Genomic DNA, 16707 nt, shown 5'->3' on the forward strand with positions numbered 1-16707 from the left:
TGTGCTGTTACACTGGGTGCAGTGGGGGTCCCCACCCATTGGCACCCACCCGTGTGTTTGCTGCGACTGAAAACTACCCCTCTCCCTCCCTGTGGAGGCACAAAGATCCCAAAGGGCTGAGAGAAGAACAATTTCCTGAAACAGCAACAAACAGAATAAAACCGACAGCAACAGCAACAAGCTTCAGAGTCCAAATGGTCACAAAAAGAACAATTTCCAGGGTAAGCCACTACAAGGAACAAATCCCAGACATTTCCCCCAGCACGTTTCCTCCACCAGAGGAACCTGGCAGTGCCCTGCACCTTCAGTGCTCTGATGGCCAAAGTGGCCTTCAGGAGGCTCTGGATTCTCTTGTCCCCTGTCCCCAACCCCTCCTCTGCCATGTTCCCCACACCAGGATGGCACCAAGGCCCTGTGCGGGTTCAGGAGCCTCCCCCTTTTCCAGGGCAGTCGTAGTCAAGCCATGGCACAGGGTGGGGTGTCATAGACAGGAAAGGTTTGATGTCTGGAGACATTTTGGAACACCTGTGTGTGGCAGGGCTGGGTCAGGTCTTGCTTTTGGTGAAACAGGACCCCATCTGTCCATCAGTGTGTCAGCCATGGCACTCTGGGGACTGTGTGATGCTCTGCCAAAGCCAGCTCCTGAGTGGCTGGGTGACCAGAAGGGCCACCTGGGGAGAGAGCCCTTGGTGGCCCAACTGGCTTAAAAGGCAGAGCATGAGGTGGCCAAGTCAATGACCCTGTCTTCTCTTAGAGTGTCTGTCCCATCCATGCTGGAACCCAGGAGTTGGCAACTCGTTTAAATGAGAAGTATCTGCCAAGGATGTTTCCTGGAATGAAGTCCCATGGCTAAAACTTTTTTAATTTCAAATCATATGGGGTTTCCAGGCAAAAGTGTAGGAAAAGCAATAATGAGGAAAATTCTAAACCAGATGAGAACAAACAACACAAAACCAGAACTTTCCCTCCCGCTCAGTGCTGTTGGATTTTGTGGCAGTTGTAACCGCGGCCAGCAGGGGGCCCTGTATGGAGCACTCCCGGCCAGCAGGGGGCGCCCCGGTCGAGCTCGATCCCCTCAGGGGCCATGGCGGCCTCGGGCAGGAGCCAGGAGGGGAAATCGCTCCTTTTGCAAACTCACGGGCACCAATCGGCCCTGGCAATACCAGCAGCAGAGGGCAGAAGCCATGAATGCAGCAGGTTGGATCCTAGTGCCCAGTGGCGATGTAGCAGTGTCCTGGGGCCAGGCACACGCCCTGCGCAACACCCGCGACCACTCTCCATGATCCTGAATGGAAGGAAGGCAGCACCTGACCCCAGGCAGCTCTTGGGTCCACAGCTGCACCGCTGGTGACTTTATGCCACAATTCCTGCCAACCCCCAGCCTGTCACTCAGGTGAGGAGGGCAGGGATGGAGCAGCTTTGGGGACACCTGGAATCCACACAGGGTCACTCTCCACAGCCCCAACACAGCCACGGGGAGAGTCACTGCTTGGTATTTCCACACTTTTCCCTCTTGTCTGACAGGCAAACCAGAACGCAATTATTCTTCCTGAGCCCTTCCAAATGGTGCAGGTTTGAGTCTGAAAGTAGGACGAAACCAGGTAGGTTGTTGAGCAAATTGTTGTTTTCTTTGCAAGGTTTTTGGGGCTCTCTCAGAACCTTGCTGCAAGGGACAAAATGATCGATTGCTGCGTTTCTGGACTGGTTCCCTCACAGCTGCCCCTGCAGGGGTGTTTTCCAGCCAGCCCTGCTCTGAAAACCACCAAAGAGCCTCGCAGAGCCACTGTTTGGGCTCCCTTTGAGGTTTGTGCTTCTTGCAGGGTGGAGCAAACCACAGGCAGGCTTTTTTTTCTGCCGGGGTCGGCTGTTACTTGTCTCTGCCCCAGCACGGGAAAAAGTGGTTCTGTTTAGGCCGCGCTCTCAAAGAAGGAGTCTGGACTCTTGCTTTTAGGTCTTCAGTTGAGTTTATTATTTCTTATCTACAAAGATTTTCTGTCTGTCCAGCCGAGGTCTGATCAGCAAGACAGCCAAAGGCACTCTCTCCCGCCCACGAGGCGGTTGTCTCTTTTATAATGAAAACTACGTATTAGATATTTACTTTTAATTCCCAATACTTTCTGCCCTTGTTGGCAAGTGTACTCTTTCTATGAACCAATCCACACATGCCAACATCATCCTGAACATGGATGCCAAGGAGAAGAAAGAAGAAGGACAGGGCACGCCCAAATTCCTCCATCTTGGGACTCCTGATCCATGCACAGAATTCTAGACCTGCCTGTACAACACATAAAACCCCCCTGTACAGTGCATTCTAACTTAAGTTCTAACAAGTGAATAACATCCCCTCACCATTCAGACCTGAAATTCTCTCATCTCCTCACCTTCAGGTGTCATTTCTTTAAAAGGATCAAAGTCAAACCACCAGGTACTTTTGGCAACATTCCAGGGCCTCCGAGCCCCCCAAGGGTTGTCTCGGTGAGCATGGCTTGGCTGCTGTGTCCCTGTCCTCGAGGCATCTGTGCCACACCCGTGTCCCCACAGAGACCTTGTGGGGACAGTCCCCACACCCCGTGTCCCCCTGCTGCTGTCCCTGCAGTGCCACCCCCACTGAGCCCTGTCCCTTCTCCCTTCCAGCCCAGACCTTCGGCCTTGCTGGTGAGTCCTCGGTGGATGCCATGGCCTCACCCCGCTGTCCCCAGCCCCACGCTGGCGACTGGCAGCCTGGTGTCCCCTGGCAGACTGGTGTCCCCTGTCCCCCGCAGGTTCCCAGACCACCCAGCTCCTCGTGGAGCCCCCCTGGAGGCCGGCGGTGCTGTGGGAACCGGTGACACTGACCTGCCAGGGGTCGGGGACCGACAGTGCCACCAAATGGTACAGGGACGGGCTGCCTTGGGGACAGGAAGGACATGACTACGTCACTGTCACTGATAGTGGCACCTACTGGTGTGGCAGTGTGGTCAGTGTGTTCAGCCTCCCCGTGAGACTCTTAGATGGTGAATTTGGATCTTAAATGATCAGGGTGGCTCCGGACAGTTCTGGGTGGGCTCTGCTTTGTGGGTGGGGAGCCTGTGCTCTGCACACAGGGACACCACAGTGCACTCCACTGCACAGAGGTGTCCCCTGGGCCATGGGCACCCATCTCAGACCTGTCTCGAGCATCTCAGTGACATGGGACCCCCTCTTGACCCACAGACCCACTTGTGCTGCAGGTGCCAGCACAGGCATTGCTGGAGGGGGACACGGTGACACTGCGCTGCCGCGGCTGGCAGGACAACCCGGTCACCAGGGTGCGATTTTACCAGGACGTGACGGATCTGGATGGATCACTCACGGGGACCGAGCTGTCCCTGTCCCCTCTACAGGGACGGGCTGCCTTGGGGACAGGAAGGACATGACTACGTCACTGTCACTGAGAGTGGCACCTACTGGTGTGGTGGTGTGGTCAGTGTGTTCAGCCTCGGTGACACTGCGCTGCCGCGGCTGGCAGGACAACCCGGTCACCAGAGTGCGATTTTACCAGGACGTGACGGATCTGGATGGATCACTCACGGGGACCGAGCTGTCCCTGTCCCCTCTGCAGCTGAATCACAGCAGCCTCTACTGCTGCAGGGGCCAGGTGGGCTCAGGAATGTCACAGTCACCACCAGTGCCAGTGCCAGTGCCAGTGCACAGTGAGCACCCCCAGGCTGCAACTCCAATCTCCTGACACCCCCAAGCCACTTCCCAGTGGACTCAGAGGCACAGTCCTAACCTCCCCTCTCCTTCCCTCTTCCAGGAAGAGCTCTTCCTGGTGCCGGTGCTGGAGGGTCCCACCGAGCCCATCAATGGGTCTCCCCTGACTCTCAGCTGCCTCAGCATCCCCTGCCCCCCGCGGCCTTGAGCCCCCCTCCTGCACATGTTCTACCATGACAGGCAGGTGGTGGGGGTTCCAGAGGAGTCCCCGCAGCTGCTGGTGCCCGTCGTGGGGGTCTCCCACTCAGGGAATTACAGCTGCCAGGTGCGCTCCGAGGGGGGGAACGTGAGGAAGAGCAGCGCCCGGTTCCGCGTGACGGGATGGGCATGGGGAGCACACAAAGACCCGCAGGGTCCGCTGTCTAGGTATGTCCATGTGCTCCAGACACCTTACTTGTGTCCTTCCATCACTCCCTTTGTCCCCTCGCCCCTCCATGTTGTGACCTGACCCCTGATATCCCCCACCACACCCATCCCGCCTGTCCCTATCCCCCCCACCGCCGCCAGCTGCCAGCCCCTCCCTGTGGCCTCAGCCCTGCCTCTGTGTCCCCGCAGTGCCCGTGGCCAATGCCACCATCACCCCCGGTCCCCTGGCACACCAGGTGCACACAGGTGACAACATGACCCTGCACTGCTCGGTGCAGGTGGGCTCATCCCCTGTCACCTTCACGTGGCTGCACAACGGGCAGGAGGTGGCCCGGGCTCCCCTCCTGGAGCTCAGGGACATCGATGTGGGACATTCGGGCACCTACCAGTGCGTGGCCACCAACCAGCTGGGACAGGACGGGCACCGCGTGTTCCGGGCACTCAGCCCAGAGCTGGCCCTGGAGGTGACACCTGGCTCACCCTGGCTCACAGGTGGGGTCACACAGCATCACTGGGGGGTCCAAGGCACCTGAGGTGAGTGGTGGCACTGATGTGTCCCCTCTGTCCCCAGCAGTGGCTGTCAATGTTGGCAGGACCCTCCTGTTCCTGCTCCTGCTCCTGGCTGTCATCGGGGGCTGTCACTGGTGGCACCGCTGGGGTGGGTGACACTGGGGGGGATGGGGATCCTGGAGTGAGGGGAAGCCCCCAGAGTGGGGGCAGAGATCAGGGATCCACTGGGAATCAGGGCTGCAGTGGGGATTTGGGGTCCTGTGGGTGGTTGTGGCTTCCGAGGTCCCAGGAAGGTTCAGGGATCTCGTGGTCCCCACAGTCACCCCCTCCCCTTTCCCTTGCAGCTGACAGGAAGCTCCAGGACAGGTGAGTGGGGGGCTCGGGCCAGGACTCCCCTTTCCCCCTCCCAGACGCCCCCTAGACCCCTCTTATCCCCACAGGACACCCCTGGAGGAGGGGGCTGTGCTGGACCCCCACCAAGAGGGCATGGGGGTTTGTTCAGGGGGCAGAAAGGGACACGTCACCCACAGGTGTCACCTCCGACCCAGGACCTCACCCCCAGTGTCACTCTCAGGGCCCCCATGGGTGTCCCCTGGCCCTGCCGCACCTCGGGATCCACAAGAGACCAACGTGGAGCAGTCGGGACCCCACGAGGAACAGAGGGACCCCCATGAGTTCAAGAACATGCTGTGACACTTGGGGCACTGGGGGGCACTGGAGGGCACTGGAGGGCACTGGGGACACTGGGGGCACTGGGGGCACTGGGCGGCACTGGGCGGCACTGGCGGCAGAAGACGCACTGGTGATCTCTGCCCCAGGACACCCCCTCTGTGTCCCCCCACCCCAGCTCCTGTGTGTGCCCACTGTGCCTGGGTTTGGGGGTTCCAGACTCCAGAGCTCCCTGTGCTCCCTGGGGCTCCTCATTCCCTTCCCCATTGCCAGGGGGCACAGCACCTTTGTTTCTCTTATTGGACCCAAAACACATCTTTTTGATTAAACCGGGATAAATGGTTTTTGTTTGTTCAGCTTGGGAAGGAGGAGGGTCCTGCTCAGGTTGTTGAGCAGATCGTTCTGGATTCTGCAGGATTTTGGAGGCTCCCTCAGTCCCTTGGGGACAGGGACAACATGATCAATTGGGGCATTTCCAGACTGGTTCCCTCCCAGAGTGGAAGGAGCTGCCGCTCCCTGTTTGTCCCCTCTCGGTGACACTGGCCACGGGCTCGGGGACCTGCGGCAGTGCCGCCCCGTCACCTCGGGCACCCATCCGGCAGCTGCCAAGCCCCTCGGGCCCACCCCAGCTCAACCCATCCCTGCCCCAGCCTTGCCTGGTGTCCCCCGGTGCCCCCGTTGCCCAGACCCTACACCTGGAGCTCCCTGAGCAGCGTCTGAGCCCCGGAGCTGCTGCAGAGCCCTGGCCGAGGGCACCAGGACTGCCCCGAGAGCCCCTGGAGGGAGCCGGGGGTGTCCCCAAATGCCACCTTAAAGGTCACTCCATCCCCAGCCCTGCCCGGTGCCCCTCTGTGCCCAAACCCCACACCCGGTGCTCTCTGAGTGGTGTTGGAGCCCTGGAGCTGCTGCAGAGCCCTGGCCGGGGGCACCGGGAGGTGCCGGAGGTTTCGGGGACCCCCCGGCGCTGCAGGAGGGGGGTCCTGCCCTCCGGTCACTGTCGCGGGTCGCGGCCACCACTCTGCTGCGAAGGCCGGGACTATCCTGGGCTGTGGGGATGGGCGATGGCAATGTGTACCAAGGTGGGGATCTTGGGGTCTCACCCTGTCCTTTCCAGGACCCCCCAATCCCACATCCTCCCTTGGCTCTGGGGCTGTTTGGGACGTTGGGGACAGCACCACTCGCGCAGGGGTCCATTGGGGACAGCTCACTACAGCCGCTGCCTCTCCCCACGGCTGGGCCTGGCAACAGTTGTGACAGCCACCCCTGCCCGGGATTCACCTCCTGCCATCCTGGGGACACCCTGGGGTCCTGTGTCCCCAAATCCAGCGGGTCCCGTGTCCCCCCAAACCTTCCCGGGCACATCCCGGCGTCCTGTGTCCCCAACCCCCTCAAACCTCCTGGGGACACCTCAGTTCCCCCAGACTCCCCCAGTCCCCCCCGGGCTCAGCAGTGCTCTGCAGCAGCTCCAGGGCTCAGAGCCCACCCAGAAAGTGCTGGGTATGGTGTTGGGCACTTAGGGGGCACCGGGAGGGAGGATTTGGCACCGGGTGCGGAGTTTGGGGCACCGGGAGACAGCTGGGGGAACCTGGGGGCACCAGGGAGAGCATCGGAGGAGGAGATTGGGCATCAGGTGCGGAGTTTGGGGCACCGGGGGGCACCAGAAGACACCGGGGCGCAGTCGGCAGGACTGAGGAGAGGGGATCTGGGCACTGGGGGGATTTTAGGGGGAGTTTTGGGTGATTTTAGTGTGATTTTGGGGATTTAGTGTTATTTTGAGGTGACCTGGGGGGCACCAGGGGAATTTCAGTGGGATTTTTGGGTGATTTTAGTGTGATTTTGGGGATTTAGTGTTATTTTGAGGTGACCTGGGGGGCACCAGGGGAATTTCAGTGGGATTTTTGGGTGATTTTAGTGTGATTTTGGGGATTTAGTGTTATTTTGAGGTGACCTGGGGGGCACCAGGGGAATTTCAGTGGGATTTTTGGGTGATTTTAGTGTGATTTTGGGGATTTAGTGTTATTTTGAGGTGACCTGGGGGGGACTTTGGGGTGAGTTGGGGGATTTTTGGGGGTGGTGGGGAAATTAAGAGGGGTTTTGGGGTGATTTTAGGGGATTTGGGGGTGATTTGGAGGTGATTTTGGGGAAGTCTGGTGAGATTTTGGGGGAGATATTGTGTAGATTTTGGGGAGTTTGGGGAGATTTGGGAGGACTTAGGAGACATTTTAGACAAAATTTGGAGGATTGGGGGGGGATTTGGAGGGGATTTAGAGATGATTTGGGGCAATTTTGGGATAGGGATTTTGAGGGGTTTGGGGTGTATTTGGGGTTGATTTTGGTGGATTTTCAAAGGATTTTTAAGGTATCTTGGGGGTGATTTTTATAGGAGTTTTTGGGGAAATTTTGGGGGGATTTTGGGGTCTCACTTGTCCTTTCCTGCAGCCCATGGACGTCTCAGCCCCATCGTGCTGCTCCAGGATATCACCGTCGCCCCCGGAGCACTGCCTTTGCTCCGGGACAAAGCCAAAACCATCCGGGTCATCACTGGGGACCTGATCTGGGAGCTCATGTGAGGCTCCCAATATCCGCCATTTTCCCCACCAAAATCCAGGATTTTTTCCCCCAAAATTCAGGATTCTTTCCCCCAAAATTTGGGATTTTTCACTAAAAATTCGGGATTCATTCAGTGAAAATTCTGAATATTTTTCTCCAAAATTCAGGACATTAAAAAAAAAAAATTCAGGATTTTTTCTCTGAAAATCTGGTAGTTTTTCCCCCAAAATCTGGAATATTTTCCTCAAAATTTGGGCTTTTTACCACCAAGATTCAGGATTATTTTCTCCAAAATCCAGGGTATTTTTCCCTAAAATTTGAAATTTTTTTCCCCCCAAATCTGGGGTATTTTTCCCCTGTGTCCCTGATCCTCGTCCCTGTCCCCCAGAATTCTCAGAGATTGGCTCCCAGCCTCACTTATTATCAGCACCGAGGAATTCCAGCGGATTCAGGAGGAGGCTTGGGCTCCATGGCAGCTTGCGGACCAGCTGCAGATCCTCAAATCCTGCCAGGACACGGCATTTGTGGGCATCTCCCGATTCCCTGAGCCCCAATTTCCTGATCCCCCTTTTCCTGATCCCAAATTTCCCAGTCCCGGATTTCCCAACCCCGAATTTCCTGATCCTGCTTTTCCTAATCCAGATTTTCCTGATCCCGAATTTCCTGCTCACTTTTCTCAATCCTCCTTTTCCTAATCTTGATTTTCTGGATCCTGATTTTACTGGTCCCGGGCATGAGATTTTGTGGGAATTTTGGGATGATTTTGTGGGGATTTTGAGGGTGGATTTGTGTGATGATTTTAGAGTGATTTTGGGGTCTCACCCCATCCTTTCCCACAGATTTCAAGCCCCTCCAAGTCCATCGTGCAGCTCCAGGACGTGAGGACCGCCCCTGGCCTGGTGCCCTCACGTCAGGACAAACCCAAAACCATCTGGGACTTCATCAAGGACGTGGTCCAGGAGCTCGTGTGAGGCTTGGGGGGATGTGGGGACCCCTTGAGGGGATTTGGGGACCCATGGAGACTCAGGGAGAAGTTGGACCCAGAAGGGAATTGGAGACTTGGAGAGGATTTGAAGACCCAGGTGGGATTGGGGGACCCTGAGGGATTTGGGGACTCAGGAGAATCTGGGGACTATGGGGAATTTGAGGACCCTGAGGGGGTTTAGGGTCCTGGAGGGATTTGGTAATCCAGATGGGATTTAGGGACACAGGGGACACCAGGAGCTGTCCCCGTGTCCCTGATCCCAGTCCATGTCCCCCAGAATTCCCAGGGATTGGTCCCCGGTCTTGCTCATCATTGGCACAGAGGAATCCCAGTGGATCCAGGAGGAGGCTTAGGCTCCACAGCAGCTCACAGACTGGCTGCAAATCCTCAAATCTCACGAGGATGAGGCTTTCATGGGCATCTCCTGATTCCCTGAGCCTCAATTTCCCAATCCCGAATTTCCTGATCCCCCTTTTCCCAATCCCAATTTTCCTGATCTCGATTTTCCCAATCTCCTCATGCCAGGGCTCCTGGAATGTCCCAGGACTGTCCCCGCAGGAGACCCTGGGAATGTCCCCAAGGAATGTCCCGGGAATGTCCCCCAGGAATGCCCGGAAATGTCCCAGGATGTCCCAGGCCTTTCCCCACAGTAGGCTCTGGGATTGTCCCTAGGAGTGTCCCAAAGAATGTCCCCAGCAGTGTCCCCAGCATTGTCGCTGTCCCTGTCCCACAGGAGGCACACAGCCAGACCTGCAGCATGGAGCAGTGGCAGGAGGAGCTGCGGGAGGCGTGGGCCCACTCGGAGCTGGAGCAGGAGCAGGAGTGGGAGTGGCAGGAGCTGCTGGAGTGTGTGGCCGGGATGAGGCTGGAGCAGGAGAATAAGATGCAGCACCTGAACTCGGTATGGTCGGAACTTTCCCGTTTCCTCTTTTTCTCCCTTTTTTCCTTTTTCCTCTTTTCCCTTTCCCATTTCCCTTTTCCCATTCCAATTCCCATTTCCCATTCCCATTTCCCATTTCCCATTTCCCATTTCCCATTTCCCATTTCCCATTTCCCTTTTCCCATTCCAATTCCCATTTCCCATTCCCATTTCCCATTTCCCATTTCCCATTTCCCATTTCCCATTTCCCATTCCCCTTTTCCCTTTCCCCTTTTCCCTTTTCCCATTCCCGAGTCCCACAGCTCCTGCTGAGTGCCCGCTGCAGCTCCATTCTGGACAGGCAGGAGAAGCTCCAGGCCTCCCTTTCCCATTCCCATTCCCATTCCCATTCCCATTCCCATTCCCATTCCCATTCCCATTCCCATTTCCCACAACTCCTGCTGAGTGCCTGCTGCAGCTCCATCCTGGACAGGCCAGAGAAGCGGCTGCTCCAGGACTCCCATTTCCATTTTCCATTTCCCTTTCCCTTGTCCCTTATTCCATTTCCCATTCCCATTTCTCACAGTTCCTGCTGGGTGCCCACTGCAGCTCCATCCTGAACCATCAGCTGGCGGAGAAGTGGCAGATCCAGGGGGAGCTGCGGGTGGAGGAGCAGCGCCTGGAGCGGCTCATGGACAGCGAGCGGGAGAAGGAGCTGCAGCTGCAGGACGAGCTGGAGCGCTGCAGTAAGCAAGAGCTCATCAGGTCCATGCTTCCCTTTTCATTTCCCCTTTTCCTTTTCCTCTTCCCTTTGCCTTTTCCCCTTCCCTTTGCCTTTTCCCTTCTTTTCCCTTATCACTTTTTCCTTCCCCCATTGTTTTTTCCCTCTTTTCTTTTTCCTCTTCCTCTTCCCTTTCCTCTTTCTTCTTTTCCTTTCCTTTTTCCCCTTTTCTCCCCTTTCCCTTCTTTTCCGCTTCCCTCTTTTCCCTTTCACCTTTTCTCTTTCTGCTTTCCCTCCTTTTCCCTTCTTCCCCTTTCTCCTTTCCACTTTTTCCTCCTTTTTCCTCCTTTTCTGTTTCCCTGTCTCCACCTTTCTCCTTTCCCTTCCTTTTTCCCTTTCCCATTTCCCCTTCCCCCTTTTTCCCCTCCTTTCCCCTTCCCCACCCCATGCACTCCACCGTTCTGGAACCAGACAGGACCTTTTCCATTCCCGAACTCCCAAATAATTCCCAAATAATTCCCAAGTAATCCCCGAATGCTTCCCGAATTCCCAGCAGCAAGCTGGAGGTGCTCCAGCAGATGGAGCAGCAGCTGGAGCAGTGGGCACTGAGGGCCAAGCAGAAATTCCAGGAGGGCCGGAGGTTCCTGGAGCACCTGGATCAGATGAAGAGGGAGGATCACAAGGTTGGAGATTCCTGGCAGGAATTTGGGAATTTGGGAATTCGGGTCGGAAATGTTGGGGGCAGTGCAAGGCGGGATCGGGGCTCTGGTGGCCTTGGGGATGTGGGCATCAGCGGGAGGGGACACAGAGCTGCTGGGGATTTCAGGGAATGGGGATTTCTTGGAAGGAAAACTTCAGGGAATGGGGATTTCTGGGAATGGGGCAGCCTGAGGAGGGGAATCCTAGGGGGTGAGGACGGGGTTGGCAGGATACCTCCTTTGGGCACTGTCCCCTCGCCAAGGCGCTGTCACCTTCTGGGGCTACATCACCTCCCCAGGTGCTGTCATCTTCCGGGGCTTTGTCACCTTCCCAGGGCTCTGTCCCCCACTGTGTCCCTGTCCCCAGCTGATATCCCTGTCCCTGTCCCCAGCAGTATCACTATCCCCAGCAGTGTCCCTGTCCCTGTGTCCCTGTCCCCAGTTGTGTCTCTGTCCCAGTGTCCCTGCCCTCAAGGGTGTCCCTGTCCCTGTGTTGCTGTCCCCAGTTGTGTCCCTGTCCCCAGCGGTGTCTGTCCCCAAGAGTGGGACGTGGTGCTGGAGGCAGAGCAGGCGCGGCTGCGGCAGGAGGGGCAGCGGGAGGGGGAGCGGCTCAAAGCCCATGCAGGAGCACGAGCGGGGCTGGCAGGAGGCGCAGGTGGGTGTCACTGCCACATCTGTCCCCTCCCCGGGGTTCTGTCACCTCCCTGGGGCTCTGTCCCCCAGTTGGGGATGTCCTGGAGCGGTGGCGCTGGGAGCTATCCCTGTCCCCCGTGTCCCCAATATCCCCAATATCCCCAGTGTCCCCAATGTCCCCAGTGTCCACTGTCTCTGTCACTGTCCCCACTGTCCCTGCAGGAGGCTCTGCCCTCCAAGCGCAGCCAAGTGGCAATGCAGCGGGACTGGCAGTGCCAGGAGCTGCCCCTGTGTCCAGTGTTCCCAGTGTTCCCATTGTTCACAATGCCCCCAACGTCCCCAGTGTCCCCTGTCTCTGTCCCCAGTGACGTCACAGGAGGCATCTGGCCATGGAGGAGGGACACCAGGTGCTGGCACAGGCACGGGAGCGGGCAGAGCACCTGACATGCGTTGGGACAGCAAAAACTGCAGTGCCTCAGGTGTGGGGTGGCGATGTCACCTCCGGTGTCACCTGCTGTGCCACCTCTGGCACCTCTGTCAATTCCTGGCACCTCCTGGGACCTGTTCTGTCACCTGTGTCACCTCCTGGCACATCCTGGCACCTCCTGTGTCACCTCCTGGCATCTCTTGGCACCTCTTGTGTCACCTCTGTCACCCCTGGTACCGCCTGGCACCACTGATGTCCCCTCTTGTGCCACTCTGTCCCCTACAGGGACACCGGGGTGCCCAACAGGTACTGTGCCCTGGTGGAAAAGAAGGCCTGGGGCACGGCCAGTGCTGCCACCTCCTGCTGCCACCCGGATGCTACCTTATCACCTGCTGATGCCTCCTCCTGATGCCAGCTGCCATTCCCCAGGGATATGGGGGACATTTCCCCTTTTTTCCATGATTTGAACCAATTTTTTTTCTCTTTTTTTACCCATTTTTATAGATTTTAACCCATTTTACCGCTATTTGAACACTTTTTAAACCCTATTTTTAACAAAGTTAATCCCTATTTTTAACCACTTTTCATGTATTTTAACCCATTCTTATCCATATTTTTCTCTTTTTAGTTCCTATATTTACCTATTTTTAATCCCTACTCTTACGAATTTTATGCCTATTTTAACCCATTTTCATCTAATTTTAACCCATTTTTACCCCATTTTAAAATTTTTAAACACTTATTTGTAACACTTTCAAACCCATTATCCCAATTTTTAGCCCATTTTAATGTGTATTTTTAACCCATTTTAAAACCCATTTTTATCCCTATTTTGCCCCATTTTATCCCTATTTTCACCCCTTCTTAGCCCTATTTTTACCCATATTTTATCTATTTTTACCTATTTTTGTCCCTATTTTTAACTCCTTTTAATCCCAATTTTATCCCTACATTTCCCCCCATTTTATTCCTATTAATAATTTTTATAATCCCTATTTTAACCCATTTTAATCCCTATTTTAACCCATTATATCCTAATTTTTTACCCCAATTTTAACCCTTGAAACCCCATTTAATCTCTATTTTTTACCTTTTAAATCTCTATTTTATATATATTTTATCCCGATTTTTACCCTTCTTCCACTTTTGGGACCAAACTGCAGCTTTTGGGTTCAGCTGGGAGCACTTGTTTGAACTGGTTTATTTCCATGGGTTGTTTTTGGTCAGAATTTGGGGGGCAGAAACCCCCCGGGTGGGGGGTGTGTGTGTTGGGTGAGGGGGAGACCCCCCAGAATCTTCCAAATTTGGAAAAGGGGGGGTGCTTTTTTGTGTAAAAAATCCCAATTTCTCACCCAAATCTGGAATTTCTGGGGAGGAAAACAATCCAAATTTTCCACCCAAACCCAGCTTTTCCAGAGGGAAAAATCCCAATTTTGCACCAAAATCCAGCATTTCCAGGGGGAAAGAAATCCCAAATTTCCATCCAAATCTGGCATTTTCAAGGGAAAAAATCCCAGTTTTCCATCCCAGTGGGGGCGGGAGGGCGTGGGCAGGGGGGTCCCGGGGTTTGGGGACAGGGGAAGGGACAGGAAGGGACACGGGGGGGACATGGGTGGGGTGGTCTGGGGAGGCTGGGGGTAGGGGGGGGACAGCTGTGCCACTCCTCCAAGTGACATCCAGCCCCTGTCACCCCCTGAGTGTCACCTCATAAATGCTTCTTTAGGGGGGGCACCACAAATCCCAAACACCCAAATCTCAGGCCATAAATGGGGTGCACACTCCAAATCCCAATCATCCCAAATTTCACCCCATAAATGGGGGGGGCACCCCAAATCACAGCCCTTTAAGTGAAAGAACCCCCCCAAATCTCACCCCGTAAGTGGGAGGACACCCCAAATATCAGTCCCATTAAAGGGTGAGGACCCCAAATCTCAGCCCAAGAAAAGATTCTTTGGGAGGGGGACACCCCAAATCCCAACCACCCCAAATCTCACCCCCTAAATGTGGGAGCATCTGAAATCTCAGGCCATAAATGTTTCTTAAGGGAGAGAAGACACCCCAAATCCCAAACACCCCAAATTTCACCCCATAAGTGGGATGACGCCCCAAATCCCAGCCCATTAATGGGGGAACACCCCAAATCCCAACCACCCCAAATCTCACCCCCTAAATGTGGGAGCATCTGAAATCTCAGGCCATAAATGTTTCTTAAGGGAGAGAAGACACCCCAAATCCCAAACACCCCAAATTTCGGTTTGGGGTTGGTCCTGGACCTCCCCCCCAGGTGCCTCCCCAGCCCAGGAGCACCCCGAGGAGACCCTGGGGCAACCCAAAAGTTAAGGGAGTGGGGAAGGGATGGTGGCGCATCACCAGGACCTCAAGTCCCTGTGACCCCAAATCCCTGCAACCCCAAATCCCCAGAACCTCAAATCCCTGTGACCCCCAATACCCCGAATCCTAAATCCCTGTGATCCTCAATCCCCCAAACTCCAAATCCCTGTGACTCCTAAATCCTGTGTTACAAACCCCTGCACCCCAAATCCCTGTGACCCCAAATCCCTGCATGCCCCCATCTCCCAGGCCCTCCACCCACTGGGACCCCCACAGTCCCTAAGAACCCCCAAAGTTGTGAGAACCCCATTCCTGAGCCCCCCCACCCCCGGGACCCCCCAATCCCTGGGACCACCCTCAGTTCCTAAAAACCCCAGCCCTACAAGCTCCTTCTCCAGCACCCCCATTTCCTGCCCTCCCTTGGGTCACATGGGGTGCCCGGGGTTTTCAGGAACCCCGGGGTTTAGGGTGACCCCAGTGTGTGCCCCGCTCTGTCCCCAGCAGTGGCTCTGAATGTCAGCAGGACCATCCCATTCCTGCTCCTGCTCCTGGCTGTCATTGGGGGCTGTCACTGGTGGCACCACTGGGGTGGGTGACAATGGGGGAGGATGGGGGTCCTGGAGTGAGGAGAAGCTCCCAGAGTGGGAGCAAAGACCAGCAGCACCCAGGGCCCCTGAGCTGGGAGAAACTGAGCCCGCAGTGACCTCGGCTGGGAATCCTGGGGGATTTGGGGGGAATTTGGAGGGTCTAGGTTGGGCTCCAGGGTCATCCCTGGGTGGGCTTTGAGGAATATTTGGGTGGCACGGGGAGCTTCAGGAGGGTTTGGGGAGCTCCTGGAGGGCTGTGCAGGGATGTCGGGGGATCATTTTTGTCAGAGTTTGGGGATGCCCCTCCCTGCCAGGCTTGGGGTTCTGGGGGCTCAGAGGGTGGGGCCACTGGGGGGTTGGGGGCCCTGTGGTCGTCCAGAAGTTCTGCAGGGGTTCAGGCATGCGTGGAGAATCCTGGGGGAATCAGGGGTCCAGCTGGAATTAGGGCTGCAATGGGGATTTGGGGAACCCATGGGTGTTTGGTGCTGCTGAGTTCCCAGGAAGGTTCAGGGGTCCCGGGGTGTCACACCCGCCCCTTTTCCTTGCAGCTGTCTGATTTTATTTGATTTGCTTTCAACATTTTTTGGGTAAATACTAGTGTGACCATTCTTGAGGAGCCATACTCTGCCTTCTCATGCTTTTTAACAACGTGTGTCTCTTGTTATGAACTTGAAGGCAACATAAAAAACAAACCAACATGTGGCAAAACAAGACACTTAGACTAAGCAGAAGTAAATCAGATAATAGATGCAATTAGTAGTACATGAGAGAGAGAAGGGTGATTTAAAACAATGCATTATCAATTCCCTAAATCCTGTACTATCCCCAGGGTCTGCAGCTACTGGCAAACCTCATTTTAGAGTGAGGGCTTGGAGAACCATTCCTAGATAAGATTTCACTCTGAAAAATTATGTTAGCTTCCAGCTAACATAGGTCCAAATTTGGCAAGTGAAAATGACCTGAGTAAAGTTTTGGTGCAGAAAACCCCTGGGCATGGTGAGCATCCAGGGGAGCTGGGGGCAGGGGTATTCACTGGGTGTGCCCTTGGGCAGGGAGCGCCATTGCCCCCACTGCCCCCAGTGTCACAGCACATTCTCAAAGATGTCACGGGGTTTCCACTGTCACCCATGAGATCCCAGCAGCTTTGCGTTGGTCACCTGGGGTCTGTGGAACAGGGGGACTCTGGGAGAGACACCGGTTGTGGGGACCTGGGTGGGGGAAGATACCTGTGGGTGACGTGTCCCTGTGTCCCATCCTACTCATCTCCTGCCCGCTTGGTGACCACGATGTGGGGGTCCAGCACTGCTCCTTCCTTCAGGGGAGTTCTGTGGGGATAAGGGAGGGTCTGGAAGGGTCTCCCATTTCTGAAAGGTGGAAAGAGGAGTCCTGGCTGGAGCCACCCACTCACCTGTCCCTGGGCTTCCTGGAGGCTGCAAGGAGAAGGGGAGGGGGTGACTGAGGGGACCCCAGCACCCCTGAACCTTCCTGGAACCTCAGCAGCCCCAACCACCCATGGGATCCCCAAATCCCCACTGCATCCCTGATTTCCACTGGACCCCTGACACTACCTGGACTCTCCAGACACCCTTGAACCCCCCAGAACTTCTGCACCACCACAGGGCCCCCAACCAACCTGGGG

At 55.8% G+C, this 16707-nt stretch overlaps 2 protein-coding genes across 4 annotated transcripts; both read left to right on the top strand.

The window, feature by feature from the left end:
- The first annotated feature begins 1184 nt into the window (after positions 1-1184).
- LOC120507330 (Fc receptor-like protein 4) lies at positions 1185-4276 on the top strand. The gene is made up of 7 exons (XM_039719797.1): positions 1185-1197; positions 2635-2655; positions 2763-2993; positions 3193-3368; positions 3488-3616; positions 3776-3806; positions 3882-4276. Exons 1-7 carry the CDS (start codon positions 1185-1187, stop codon positions 4178-4180), a joined length of 900 nt encoding a protein of 299 aa, XP_039575731.1. The 3' UTR covers positions 4181-4276.
- A 4397-nt stretch (positions 4277-8673) lies between these two features.
- Positions 8674-12837, top strand: LOC120507331 (involucrin-like). Of its 3 annotated transcripts, XM_039719798.1 has the most exons (6): positions 8674-8794; positions 9546-9713; positions 10281-10417; positions 10946-11075; positions 11597-11745; positions 12436-12837. In XM_039719798.1, the coding sequence occupies exons 2-6, from the start codon at positions 9570-9572 to the stop codon at positions 12557-12559; spliced, it is 684 nt and encodes a 227-aa protein (XP_039575732.1). In that variant the 5' UTR covers positions 8674-8794; positions 9546-9569; the 3' UTR covers positions 12560-12837. The 3 variants fall into 3 exon arrangements, 1 of the variants encoding a protein (XP_039575732.1); XR_005628731.1 differs by lacking the exon at positions 8674-8794 and having other exon boundaries at positions 9292-9713; positions 10258-10417; XR_005628732.1 differs by lacking the exon at positions 8674-8794 and having other exon boundaries at positions 9292-9713; positions 10258-10417; positions 10949-11075.
- The last annotated feature ends 3870 nt before the right edge of the window (positions 12838-16707 follow it).

This window comes from Passer montanus, unplaced genomic scaffold (genome assembly GCF_014805655.1).
Source record: "Passer montanus isolate IOZ18808 unplaced genomic scaffold, ASM1480565v1 scaffold428, whole genome shotgun sequence".
Taxonomy (NCBI): Eukaryota; Metazoa; Chordata; class Aves; order Passeriformes; family Passeridae; genus Passer; species Passer montanus.

Bases quoted from the DNA above. Each gene is read 5' to 3' on its own strand.
- LOC120507330 (XM_039719797.1), top strand. The intron at 2,656-2,762 runs GTGAGTCCTCGG...TGTCCCCCGCAG, and splicing joins CCAGACCTTCGGCCTTGCTG to GTTCCCAGACCACCCAGCTC. The intron at 2,994-3,192 runs GTGAATTTGGAT...CTTGACCCACAG, and splicing joins CCCCGTGAGACTCTTAGATG to ACCCACTTGTGCTGCAGGTG.
- LOC120507331 (XM_039719798.1), top strand. From the start codon at position 9,570: ATGGAGCAGTGGCAGGAGGAGCTGCGGGAGGCGTGGGCCCACTCGGAG. The intron at 9,714-10,280 runs GTATGGTCGGAA...TGCCCACTGCAG, and splicing joins AGATGCAGCACCTGAACTCG to CTCCATCCTGAACCATCAGC. The intron at 11,746-12,435 runs GTGGGTGTCACT...TGTCCCCTACAG, and splicing joins GGGGCTGGCAGGAGGCGCAG to GGACACCGGGGTGCCCAACA.